Here is a 12,991-nt window from a genome sequence, read left to right as displayed (position 1 = left end):
TGGGGAACTTCATCAACGGGCGTCCGGACTCCGAACGCCCCTCCTGGTCTCGGGCCAGTAATTTTTAGATGGCGCCGAGTGTAACAGACAACAGCCTGACCCATCTTCTACCTTTTGAGCTCTGCCACATTCAATATGTGGAGGCTTGCGCCACACTGTAAAAATTCTGTTTACATTTTGATAGATGCCTATCAAGCATCGTGATGCTGTTTATGATAACCAGGAAAGCACAGCCTGGTCCATCATCAATAGAGGCTAGCTCAACTTCTTGGTTTGAATGTTTTCTACATGACCGAAAGTTATACTGCCAAGGCCTCATCAAGTCCGACAGTGCCTTGAAGACATGCTAAGAGCCAGTAATAACATTTTATACCTAGTCTCGGATATTGCGTGATGACAAAATCGGTGTTTTGGGAGTGGCAGATGGCCCTTTGGAACGAGATTCGGCATCCCCACGCCCACCACTTCCCCGAGGAAAAAAAAAGGGGGCAGAGGGAGAGGGAGAGCGCGACGTTCATCTTTCACCGCCCTGCGATAGACGCTTACATGGTTATAGAGGGCGCTCTTACCGATTGGTTTCTCATGGAACGCAGTCTTCTTGAGCAGACTGAGAGTAGCCAGGGCATTAAGGCCTTGGCACAAATGGCGACGGCAGCCATGCCAGGAACCGTCCACAACGGAATTGCGTCCTAGATGCGTAATGTTGCTCCTTGACCAACCTCTGTATTCATCCCAGGCTACCTCGATGCGCTTTTCTCTCTACATGCCAGTTTGCAGAGACGTCGGTGTCCGTCACTGTTCGACGGCGTGATATCGTACACTTCGCAAATCTCGCGGCAGTCTACCGCAACCAAATGCATTCACAGCTAACTCCACCCCATCACAAGCACCAAGCACCTTACTCCTCGCCCTCGCCGTCATCCATCTCCTCATCATCATCATCGCCCTCATCATCGTCGTCGTCGTCGTCATCGTCGCTATCGGACCCAGACCCTTCGCTCTCCCCCTCGCTGCCAGGGTCGTAATCCTCTTCATCCTCATCATCGTCGTCTTGAAGATTCTGTTCCGCCTCCAGGTGCGCCTTCGCCAGCTCAGACAGGCCCGTCCCAGCGTCCCCATTCGCCTCTGCCTCCTCGCCCTTCTTCGCCTTCAGATTCTCCGTGAGTTCCATCTTGGCTTTCCTCTGCTCCGCCATGCTGCGGTCCTGCAGCCCGTGGCGCTTCACGTATGACTCATCGATGCCCGCGTAGTCCTCCTGGTCGAGCATGCCAAACTCAATCTCCTCCGTCGCGTCGCCCTCGCCAAACACCTCGACGACCATGTTGAACGTCCGCTGCAGCACATTGGTGTAGCTCACCGCCACGATACGGTCCGTGGGCAGGAACACCAGCGGCTTCTTGAACCCGTACAGGATGCCGTTCGGCAGGAAGAAGAGGTATCCGTCCTTGGACCCGCGGAAGGCCTTGACGTGCACGGCCTTCTCGTTGGGCCGGTGCGGCTGGCGGACGAGGCTGTGGAACTTCGACGGGTCCGCGGCGACGATCTCGGCTTTGTTGCCTGCGGAGCTGAGATGTGTGGTCAGGGCCCAGTCGAAGAGGGTGCGATAGGTGTCCGAGACGGCGGCGGCGGCGTTGGCTTTCGGTCCTGCGATGGTGCCTTGCTTCGGGGGCGTTGAGGGGACGGTGAAGACGAGAGCCTCCTTCTCGGGCGCCGTTTTCGTCGGCAGGCAGGTTCCCCTTGGGAAGAGGACGTAGTTGTGTTGTACCTGAGTCTTTTCGGGCACGGGGAGGTAGAAGGCGTATTCTGTGCAGTTGGTTAGCTTTAGCTCGCGGTGCCTATCTCTCCTGGTAGCAGAGGGACATACCGATGTCCTCCCAGGCGTAGACGATGCCCTCCACGGGCGCAGTGGTGCCTGGAGCGCGCGCGTAGAGATAGTTTGCGGTGAAGCAGAGCTCGTATTTCTTGCGCTGGGGTACTGAGACCGAAATCTCCTTGATCTCAAGGAGAACATCTTCGTCTGCGGCGTTGCCTGGGCTGGATGCAGCCTTGGGCGCGCTTGCTGCAGTTTTGCCGTTCGCATTTGTGGACTTAAAGCCATTTGCCGGGCCCTCGTCTACCCGCCTGCGCTTCGAGGCGGGCTCTGGTCCGTGAATTTGCTCGTGTACGAAGCTGGCGATGTTATTGAAGAGTGCTACTCGGTCGGGGGTATCTGGTAGCAGCGACGGTCAATTCCAGTGCCTCAGAAGCCAGAATATGGGCAATTGGGGCCGCCAAACGTACCAGCTGCCTTTGCAATCCCTTTCAGAATATCTGGCCGGGAGTGGAAGACGGCTCCCAGCCGTTGGCTGTCAAGGCCGGACATGGTGTGGGAATGTTTCGGTGTTTTCCGTCCAGGGTGCGTGCCGGGAATTAGCCTGACGATTTAGAGGGAACTTCTGGTGAGTGGGCGATGGTGGGAAATTCGGTGGTGTTTCTGCTGGGCGGGTTTGATGGTGTTTTTTTTGACGCGACGTCGATCTGAATTTTTGGGTTGTGACGTGTTGTAGTCGCTGCATGGGCGGCGCACTACCTTACACTGAGCTGTGCTACAAACTGCCTGCCGCTGGCGGGTTTAACTCGGTTAAAGTGCCTCTCCAGCTTGGCTCATCTGGCGCCCCTTTTTTATCTCCAAGCTGCAGGCTCATTTGGTACTGAATCATTACGTCAAACATCCAATGGGACGGACATGGACATTGATCATCGATACTTGGAAAATGTCTAAGGTTTATCTATCGACACATGTACATCTTTCCCAACTTTTCATCCCAAGTTTATAGTTCTTGATTCCCGTCTGCTTTTTGTCGCAGCCAATTCCCACACGTCCGTCCTACTTCGTACTCGCTGCCATTCAACCTAGGACGCCCTAAATCATTTTCGATGGTAAAAAAACACACTGCTTATCTACTGCAGAGAGGCACGGAGAACAGCAATCTGTTCGAGGACGCTGGACCTGCTGGTTCCGCCCTTGGAAGCCCTCATCTCGACGCTCTTCTCGTAGTTGAAGGTCTCTGCAATGTCCTCCTCGAAACGGGCGTCGACGCCCTTGAGCTGCTCGAAGGAGAGCTCATTCATCGGGATGCCCGTCTTCTCCGACAGGGCAACGCAGCGGCCGGAAATGTGGTGGGTCTCGCGGAAGGGGACGCCCTTACGGACAAGGTAGTCGGCCAGATCGGTGGCGAGCATGAAGGGGTCAAGAGCCGCCTTCATCTTCTCGGGTTGGGTATCGAGGGTGGAGAGGACGCCCTCGGCGATCTGAATGCTGTCGCTGACGGTCTTGATATGACCAAGCATGGGCTCCCAGGACTCCTGGAGGTCCTTGTTGTAGGTGCTGGGGAGACCCTTCTGGGTCATCATGAGGCCGGCCATCTGGCCAAAGACACGGCCACTCTTACCGCGCAATAGTTCTAAACTGTCCGGGTTCTTCTTCTGCGGCATGAGGGAACTACCCGTTGAGTAGGCGTCGGCGAGGCGAACGAAGCCAAACTCGCCAGAGGAGTAAATAATCAGATCTTCAGACCAGCGAGAGATGTGCTGCATCAAAATGGAGCCCCATGTAAGGGACTCAGTGACGAAGTCACGGTCGGCAACACCGGCCATGGAGTTCCACAGCAGGCGCTCGAAGCCGAGCTCCTTGGAGATAGCCTCACGGTCGATGTTGAAGGGGTTGCCAGCCAGCGCGCCGCAGCCCAACGGGTTCCTGTTCACACGCTTAATGATCTCGCGGAGGCGCTCGAGGTCGTCAGCAAAAGCCACGGCGTAGGAAAGCATCCAGTGGCTCCAGCGGACGGGCTGGGCACGCTGCAGGTGGGTGTAACCGGGCATGATGTAGTCGATCTCCTTCTCTGCTCGGTTGGCGGTGACCGTCAAGAAGCTGATAAGGTGCCCCTCGAGCTTGCGGAGCTCGTCGCGGAGCCACAAGCGCATGTCGCAGACGACCTGCTCGTTACGGCTTCGGCCGGTGTGAAGCTTTCCGGCAATGTCCTTGCCAATGATCTCGCCAAGCCTGCGCTCGTTGGCAGTGTGAATGTCTTTTCAGCGTCAGTATCTTGATTGGCTTTCTTGTAGTAGCGGCAGCATGCATACCCTCATCACCCTGGACGATCTTGAAGTTGTCAGCCTCCCATTCCTTCTCGACTTCCAGCAGGCCCCTCTCGATCTCCTCGAACTCGTGTTGAGTAAGAATGCCGTTGTTGAAGTTTGCGCGAGCGAAGGCAATGCTTCCGTAGATATCCTGCTTGTGAAGGTGCTTGTCGAAATGAATACTCTCGTTATACTGCTCCATGAGGGGGTCGAGACCGCCTGTGTGTCGTCAGTTTCATGTTGGTATCGAGCAGTTGCCAATGCGATGAGGGGTGAATGCCCTCGTTGACAGCCAGTGGAGGGGCAGCAGCGATAACGAACCAGTAAATCGACCTCCCCACAGCTTGTTCTCAGCCGGTTTTGAGCCTGAAGCCATCGTGACGGTTTTGTGGAGGGGTATTCGGTCGTGGGGGATCCAATTGGTATTGGTCAAGAGTATGAGCAACTGGCAGCAACTTGCGGAAGAGAAATTCAAAGCCAGTGACTCAATTGACTTTTCGATCAAGTGCAGTCTTTCAATTATCCAGAGAGGGGGAGGGGGAGAGTGTGCAAGGTTCTTGAGTCATCTGTACCCGCAAAATTTTAATTATCGGAGCTGTTGTCGGAGACGCAGAAGCTCAGCCTTGTCTTATCTTTGGCCTTATCGCGAGCTAAGGGGAGCTTTGACCATCCGAAGGGTTCAGTTTCCCCCTGAAAGCCCGACGTCACAGTGGAGGATGCGCCAGCCGAAGCCCCTACAGCCGGTGCTGATTTGACAGCAGCAGCCACCCCGCGGCTCCTTCCTTGCCCCCACCGGCACAAGAACCTCACCTCCTGCCATCGTCACCTCCGACATTACCTCTTCACCTTCACCTCTACCTTCTCGACGCGACCATTGCGCGTCAGCCACTCTTCGGTTGAACACACTCAGCCGCACGTCTGGACACAGTGCGATATCTCTCAGCGCTCATCCACGCCTCACACAACCGATTCCCCAGCCGCACTCGCAGCGCCCGAAGCTGTTTGCCGCCATCATGTCGTTTGCTAACGTCTACACCCACCGAAAGGTAGCTGAGAACGCCGCCAAGGGATGCGACGTCTGCTATCGAGCTACGAGTAGCGTTCTTGTTGCCGACGAGAAGAAGGTAGGCGATACGCTTGCTGCGATGCCCAACGCTGATCACATCTGACTCTGTCTCAGGACTTCTTCTACGTCTGCCCGAGCCATTTGAAGGACAAGAACTTCTGCTCCCCGATCATTGACAAAGAGGCGGTTGAAGCAAAGAAGAAGAAGGAGATGGAAGAAGAAATCGAGCGGGTTAAGAAAGAGTACGAAGAGAAGCAGAAAAAGAAGAAAGAGAAGGACGAGAAGGACAAGAATGCGGACAAGGACAAAGACAAGGAGAAGGAGAAAGAGAAAGACAAAGATGAGAAGAAGGCTGACGACGAGAAGAAGGATGACGACGGCAAGGCTGCTGAAAAGGTAAAAGTCTTAGCCTTGCCATCTGTATCGGACTAGACTCCGGGGCATCGTACATGGCTCCCTAAGCTTTGGCTAACAGTTGTCCAGGACGGTGCCGGCACAGAAACTCCATCCACGGAGGAAGAGCCCCGAGTATTCGCGCTCCACAAGTAGATGATCTCTTGGTCCTGCATATGCCGATGCGACGCTAACCATCTGCCGTCAGGAACTTCTATGGAATGAGGCTCGAAAAAAAGCGCCAGATGGAGATTGCCAAGAGGAACCGGGAGCGTCTCCAACAGCCGAACTTCTTCCCCTCGGTCCCCAAAGGCGCCCCAGGTAGCTGAAAGGCTCCTTCACATTGCATCAAGTCTGTCGGCTTGTACGCTCCACAATAAGCGTCTCGCGATGTCACATCAACCAATGTCAGCCTGCCGGGTCATCGACTTCAACCGCCGCATCCCAGTTCCCAGCAACTTGTCATGGCTGCTGCGATCCACCTCCCTCACATCATATGCTCTTGATGTCTGTATCACACCTGCGCCAAGCCATGTGCAGGGAATTTGCATCCTAATCAGGCCGGCTGCATCGTGTGCCTCCAACTTGAACCGCGCCGGCTATCATCCGTCTGCTCGAGCAACGCTTTGACCTCGGGTTCGACAACCGTGGGATCCGCTGTCCGAAGGAGCCCCTTTGGTTGGCTCAGTTACGAGTGTCTACGGTGTGCTGGTTTCCTACTGGCATTGCTTCCATGCAGCGTAAGACGACCTGCAGTAGCCCTAATGGGCTGTTCAAGCGGCGCGGGAGCACGAGCTGCCGTTCAAGGTGCAGTTCCGTTATCATCCCTGCGAAGATCATTGGGGGGTGTGGCCATGGCATTCGGGCAACTTGCAAGTCTCTGGCGGGAAATTCTTCGACAGACCCAGGACTCGATCTCATGCAGATAATTGTGACATTCACAGAATTCGAAGCAATACCCCGGATACCTGCTGTCAACGGCGGCACGCACTAATGAGGGGTTTTTCAACCTCCGTTGCAAAGATTACTTTGTCCCGTTGCCGCCTCGCATCCAGTCTTGGAAGCATCTTTCCATAAGTCTCCCTGCATCACCTCATTTCCTCTTTTCGGAGTGCTTCCCTGGCGTTTACGGACCGAGTACGTCCAAGATTCAGGACTACACCACGGCCCGAGTTGTCTATCAATATCCGCCCTCTGCTGTATAACTCCGACGGAGTGGCCTGTCGAGGCTTTGGACTCGGTTATTGACGCCTCCTGGCCGTTCTGTACGCCTTATTTGACTCATCCATCAAGCACGACATTGGAACACAAGATCCACAACTGTTAGATTAGCAGGGAATTGGAGAAGCCTGTCCCTCCATCTGTGCCTCCCAACGATCTTCAGCCGTCGTGCTTCATGTCACCCAAGTCCCGCGTCGGGCCTAGTGCTGACAATGCTTACGCTGCCGGGCAACATCTGCATGTGCCCCTGTCCCACAAATCAGAAACAGTTTCGACTCGCGGAGTGTACTACATTGAGAGATTGCCAAGAGCGAACCACGGAAGAACATCATGAAGCGGGGTGCTCGCACTCTGAAAGTCCCCCAGCAACTTACATGAGGCCGTCACGTTTTGCGTGAGGTATGCAGCGGATGCCACCCTGTCTCCTGCCACCTCACGCGGATATGACCTGAGCGGCATCGTCGGCTTTTAGATCACCTGAAAAGGTCCTATCACCGGCCCGCACCAAGGTCCCCTGGAGCCAACCGGAGGGTTCACGCACGCAGCCAAGCTGAGTCGTTTTCAGCGAGACGATGATGTTGGAGCCACGCAGAGTGAATATTGCCAGGTCGGTTTCAAGTGGCCCCTGGGACTTCGGTAAACGCACTCACATCACAGGGTTGCGACAGGGCCAACGTGCTGCGACCGTCACCCAGAGAAGCTTAGGGCTGACACCAGCTACTGGATCCGCGTGCTACCTTGCGTTAATCGGATGGCGATCAATCGACACGCCTCAAGAATCACGGCACCAGAACAATCCATTATTAGCAGCCGGTCTGGAACCTGTGGCGTGCGTCCGTATCGGGTCCTTCATTGCAGAGACTCAGGTTGGTGACAACATCGTTCCACAGTTGCTAGAGCATCACACTTGAGGCACAACAGAGCTCTTATCAGTACAAGACCAGCTTCAACTTGCAGTTTGACGCAAATTATCAGCCTTCCTAGGCGTGATTGAGGATAAACACTACGCTAGAAAGTCCACTGGATCTGCACCCAGCTTGATTACCAGCCGTGCCACCCGTCCAACCGATTAATTCAACAACGATAAGAAAGCGAATACGACTATCTCATTGCATCTTCGACCCAGTCCCTTGCCAGTAAGACTGTGAGGGCTCACTTGTCAGACAAGGTCTTTGGGCATCAGATGACTCATGTTGGGGCAAGCCAAGGGTCTTTCTGACCCCACAGCACATCGCATGCCGTTTTCGAGGACAACTCCGTCAAGAATTTGACCGTCGCAGAGCCTCCATCGCGGCAAATACCGCATCTGGCATACCACTTGAGAATTTCCTTTCGACCAGGCCCTCCATTCGGACGAAACCCCATCAGGAACGATGTTGTGCCTTAGTTCTGGGCCCATTTACAGTGCTTCGGGCGGCCGCCGCAGAGCTGCGGCGCATGCTTACGCCCCAGCTACCCTAGTAATGGAGAAAAAGAAACTTCCGTCGGCAAAGAAGAGTGATTTTGGGGTTCTGCCTATTTCTAGGCTCTAGCCGCTAGCCGAGTTACAGTCTCTTTTCAGCAGCCCCTCCGGAACGGTGGCTGGCTGAGCCACGAGGCAACTAGGTGTGGTAAGGTTCAGCAGGCAATGCATATCAACGTCGTACCTGGAGGCATTTGGACAGCGGACACTACGTCGTTTCGCCTCACGCTAACCACCGTACTTTGGGCCTTTGGTATCACTACCATTATCACGTCAGAATTACGCGGTGCCACATTCGGCACGAGGCTCTCATCAGCGCGCCCGGCTTAAGGCTACCTGACAACAGTGTGAGAGCAGCTGCCTGTCTTCGATGTCAGCAATACCGCACTTCCTTGAAAGCGTTGACGGCCGAGACATGTGTCCCCAAAGAGACGAGATCACAATGGAGAACGTTGACGTTCCGACATTCAAGGCCAATAAGACATTGACAGCCTTACGGTTTGATGGTGGTCCAGATATGGTTTCGATTCGAGGATGGTGTTTGCTGTGGCTTGTGTCGCCACCTTGAGCGCCGGACTGTTGGATGGGTAAGCTTGGAAAGCTCAACAAGATGGCTCTCTTTACACTCCAATGGCATACTTGCTCTCGCATCCAGCACCGCCAAGTTTCCAACAGAGGTCTGCCACGGCGAAGCGAAGAGGTGATCGGGGCGCCACACGTATACATCTCATATGGTCCCCCTTCCGGTCTCCACTCTCTGCCCCAGACGACGATCATCGATCAAAGAGCAGAACTCGATTCCTCTTCTAGGGTCTTATTCATGATGGGTGGAGAACCGTGCCCGCCCACTCCCCTCCCCGTACCCAGAAGACCACTTGGAGGGGGGCCAAAATGCCAAAGTATCTTTTAAAAGAGGTACTTGTCCAGCTCCTGGTGGAAGTACCCAAAGCAAACGGGGGTAAATGAGGGGGTTGTCAGCATCTTAGCGACATTTCTGCCTCACGCCACTGGGGTATTGTCAACTTTGGCGAGTTCGCGCCGTGGGCGTGAGGGTATCGTCATGGCGGCATGGGATGGGGGAGGGGGCGTGGCATGCGCGTGGCTTGACGTAGCTCAATCTCACCGATCTTCTTGGACTGCCGCTGCATATTGAAAAATTCTTCTTCTTATCCCGCCCTCCACCCTTGCCTGCCGGGCCACGTTCGCACATCCCCCAACAGCTTGAAGATGACTAGGGGTTGTTAGACTTCCAAGGCACATCCGCAGAATCGTGGGTAAATCGACGCGATGGAGCCCTTTCAACTCCCGGTTCGAACAAGGGAACTCCTCGCTTGGGCCTCTCCACGGCGCTCTTTCATCCGAACTGCTCTCGGCGTCACTGCCAGGGCTGAGTAGTTTCCTGATCTGCCCTGCTTATGAAGGCATCCGTTGATGGCACGGCGCTCGGTGGCACGGACCCGTCTTTATGCTGAGAAGCGTGATGACAGCTCCTGCGGCGCGGAGGTTTTACAATGCCGTCTGTTGTTTTTTTCCCCTCTTTTTCTCCGAGCAACAGACGATCTTGAGAATTGACTGAGCTCAAAATCATGCAAACATGAAGACGAAAAGGGTCCTTCTCCTCGGCATGGAGCAGACGTCATTGCGCCGTCAATGCTTCGTGATGCCGTGTATGAGTCAGGCCTTCCCGGTTTTCTGTTTCCTTGATGTGAGGTGCTGACGGAGCGGAGTGAAGTGCCGGGGGCGCACGCGCGCGGGGGTGGGAAGACGGAGATTGGGTGCCTCGGACCTTGGCGGGGGGTCTTTAGGAAGCCGGGACGCAAGGCGGTCCCCAGCTTGGGGAGCAGGGCTGGCTGAGGCGGACTCTTTTTATCAGATGCTTACTGAGCCGCTTGTGTTTGGTTCCGTCTGTGGGGGTGCTGAGGGCTGGTGAGAATGTCGGTGTAAGCAGACCAGCGGTGATCATGTTTTTGGCAAAGGATGAAACAAGGCATTTTTGGGGGCAAGGCTTATGGGGGCTGGGGTTTCCTGTCAGATTTGAGTGTCAGCACCACTCAAGCATTTGAGGTTGGATCCAGAGGAGCCAGTGTGATTGTTTGGCGTCAGATATGAGTTCGTTCCTTGGTCTGTTTCAGTCCATGAGGGGGGTTTACGCGGTCTAATGCTGGGCAGATCTGTTGTTTCCCACTTCTGAAACTATCAGGATCTTGGAAGGAGGGGGCTGTCAACCTTGCGTTTTGCAGCATGCGTACCAAGATTTGACGGGAGTTGTGGTAATCTGACGTGAGAAGTTTGTTTTGGTGTTCTCCGGCGCGCGGGCTGGGCGGCGGCGTCGCATGTGAGTTATTTGTGGACGGATCAGCAGACTTCCTCATTTCACTCGATTTGCGCATTTTGCGACTTGCGTGCTGTGATTGTGATAAGGGATGGTGATGTGGCTTTGTGCTGATGACTTCGGGGGAGGTTCTGATTTGCTGGTGGTTGAGGATGTCGGCGATTACGTGGGGATGTGGTGATCCCGCGCCTAGTGCGGTTGCGATTATGCCGGTAGTCGGTTGCCTGGTGACGAGGATGTTATTGATGCCGGGGTGTTTGATCACACACTTGTAGCAGTTGGATCTCGCAGTCCCTGGTCTGGCGGTCTGATCTGATGATACACCTTGAGCGTATGAGGAACTTTGAGATTTTGAGGTTGAGAGGTGTCCACCAATCATTCTCTTTATTCATATGAACGTTCACTTTGCGCAGCTGGTGGTATATCTGGGAAGAGACTTCAGGGGTTCTTTTTAGTTAAGCCTGGGGGTTGTTGTTTTGATGTTCTTCAAACTTGAGGTATCATACAATGGGCTACAATCCTTCGAGTTAGAGTAAGCGTGCCTTTTTTGAAAGGACCGTATACATTAGAGGGAATCGCATCATGAGTTCAAAGACTTGTTCAGCTTCAGAGCTTTGAGTCGTAGTACTTGAGTCTCAACTTATTCTAACACCAGCCCTTGAATCTACTAGGTAGTCTCTCTATTCGTCTGATTACACAAGTCTAATAACTTCCGCTCGTCTCTAAGTATACCATACACTGACCAGTCCCATGTCATTTCCCCATGTATCCCGATTTATCTATGCAACACGTACAACGCCTTCAAAAAAATGTCTATATCACTTCACGCCAATCGCTCCGACCGCACGCTCTTGCCACTTCCATAGCCAGGTTGAGTTGATCTCGTTGTCCTTCGTTCAACCTGACCCGATAACGATTCAAGTCTTGCTCCCGGATTATCGCCCCGTGGGTGCACAACAGAATCGCAACCTTCAGCTTGTCCGTCGTAATAGTAGCCGTTTCCAAGCATAGATCCAACGCCGAGAATCCCCGCATGTTCCTGGCATTCACATATGCCCCCATACTGATGAGCCTCTCAAGGATCTTCTCATCCTTTTGTCCAGGTGACCGGAAGCGCGATAGAAGGTGATGATGCAGCGCTGTGTTGCCAGTAGCATCCGCCACGTTTGGATCAATCTTGTGCTCTGCAGCGAGATACTCCATCACTTCAAGGTTGTCAGATGCCGCAGCTTGGTGAAGCGCATGAAGACCCGTCCCTTGATGCGTGACAAGCGACGAACCAGCCTCGATCAACGCTCTCGCCATGAATGTCGTCTTTCCTTTCGCCCTCATCCCGCTCGTTCCAAGCAGGAAGTACAACGGGTTCGCCCCGCCGGTGCTCAACTCCGGCCGGATGTCGAAATTTGTCTGGAGCGACTCGCACGGAAAGCTCGCGTTGTACTCGTCGCAGAAGTCCTCCACATACCTCAACGACCCGTAGTTCCCGGCATCGAGCACAGGCTGCACTGTCGCCCTCTTGTTCGCATCCGCCCCGCCGGCCAGCAGCTGCGCCAGAATCTCCTCCCTGCCGCACATCGCCGCCCAATGCAGCGCACCCATGTCGAGCCTCCGCGGCTCCCGCCACCACACCTGGTACTCGCACTTCTCGCAGTACCGGAAGCACTCGTTCGTCCACTGCAGGGGCATGGTGTGGTCGTCCTCGTCGACGTCTGCCCCGTTCTCTAGAGCCAGCCTCACAGCGCGCGCGTTGCCGCGCTTGGTGGCGATCAGCAGCGCGGAGGCGTGGTTGTGCCGCGCATCTTTCCGGTACAGCACTGGCGTCACGAGATCGTAGAGCGATCGGCACGTTGCGGCGAGATTGGCGACGTCGCGCCAGACTTCGAAGCGCGGGAGCATGCAGAAGGGGCAAAAGGTCTCGGTCTCGTAGGGCAGACAGGAGGACTCCCAGTACTTTTCGTAGCCGAGGCCGACTTCCTTGGCGTGGAGGTCGAAGAGGGCGTCGACGATGCAGAGGATGATCTCCGAGGGCAGGCGGCGGGTGAGGCCGGGTGCGCCGGGTTTCGCGGGCGCGTGGTGGTACGGGAGACGGCGTTTGGCGGCGCCGTAGAGGGGGACGTGGCTCCAGATGCAGGGGCAGCCAAAGAGCGCCGGAACCTTTTCTGAAGATGTTGAAGACATATCTGGTGAGAGGTTAGTTATGATGAGGTCCTCATGAGGGATGCGGGTTGAGACTTGCTTGCGTGTGCCATGTCGGAGAACTTCCGAGATATCGCCGGACGGAGGATGAGAGAGAATATGAAATCAGCTATAACACAGCATCAAATATGATGGGAGTTTGCGTTTAAGGCTGAAGGTGCACTCTCTGAGGGGCCAAAGAGAAGAGTGTGGGGGAGAGGAT

The 12,991-nt window shown here is 54.8% G+C and overlaps 4 protein-coding genes across 4 annotated transcripts; 1 reads left to right on the top strand and 3 right to left on the bottom strand.

Annotated features, from left to right (window-relative positions):
• Positions 1-898: 898 nt before the first annotated feature.
• On the bottom strand, positions 899-2,362 carry GCG54_00014491 (Histone chaperone; the record flags this gene model as incomplete). Its single annotated transcript, XM_045414321.1, has 3 exons — positions 899-1,803; positions 1,865-2,209; positions 2,281-2,362. The coding sequence occupies 3 exons, from the start codon at positions 2,360-2,362 to the stop codon at positions 899-901; spliced, it is 1,332 nt and encodes a 443-aa protein (XP_045270899.1).
• Positions 2,363-2,940: 578 nt separating this feature from the next.
• Positions 2,941-4,495, bottom strand: GCG54_00014490 (putative argininosuccinate lyase; the record flags this gene model as incomplete). The annotated part of the gene is made up of 3 exons (XM_045414320.1): positions 2,941-4,067; positions 4,123-4,338; positions 4,441-4,495. The coding sequence occupies 3 exons, from the start codon at positions 4,493-4,495 to the stop codon at positions 2,941-2,943; spliced, it is 1,398 nt and encodes a 465-aa protein (XP_045270898.1).
• Positions 4,496-5,132: 637 nt separating this feature from the next.
• On the top strand, positions 5,133-5,907 carry GCG54_00014489 (uncharacterized protein; the record flags this gene model as incomplete). Its single annotated transcript, XM_045414319.1, has 4 exons — positions 5,133-5,243; positions 5,300-5,581; positions 5,669-5,730; positions 5,787-5,907. The coding sequence occupies 4 exons, from the start codon at positions 5,133-5,135 to the stop codon at positions 5,905-5,907; spliced, it is 576 nt and encodes a 191-aa protein (XP_045270897.1).
• Positions 5,908-11,406: 5,499 nt separating this feature from the next.
• Positions 11,407-12,771, bottom strand: GCG54_00014488 (uncharacterized protein; the record flags this gene model as incomplete). The annotated part of the gene is made up of 1 exon (XM_045414318.1): positions 11,407-12,771. One exon carries the CDS (start codon positions 12,769-12,771, stop codon positions 11,407-11,409), a length of 1,365 nt encoding a protein of 454 aa, XP_045270896.1.
• Between the last annotated feature and the right edge of the window lie 220 nt (positions 12,772-12,991).

The sequence above is a fragment of the Colletotrichum gloeosporioides genome (genome assembly GCF_011800055.1).
Source record: "Colletotrichum gloeosporioides strain Lc1 chromosome Unknown consensus_6, whole genome shotgun sequence".
Classification (NCBI taxonomy): Eukaryota; Fungi; Ascomycota; class Sordariomycetes; order Glomerellales; family Glomerellaceae; genus Colletotrichum; species Colletotrichum gloeosporioides.
The sequence above is the reverse complement of the archived record's forward strand: the minus strand, read 5'-3'. Positions and strand labels throughout refer to the sequence as shown.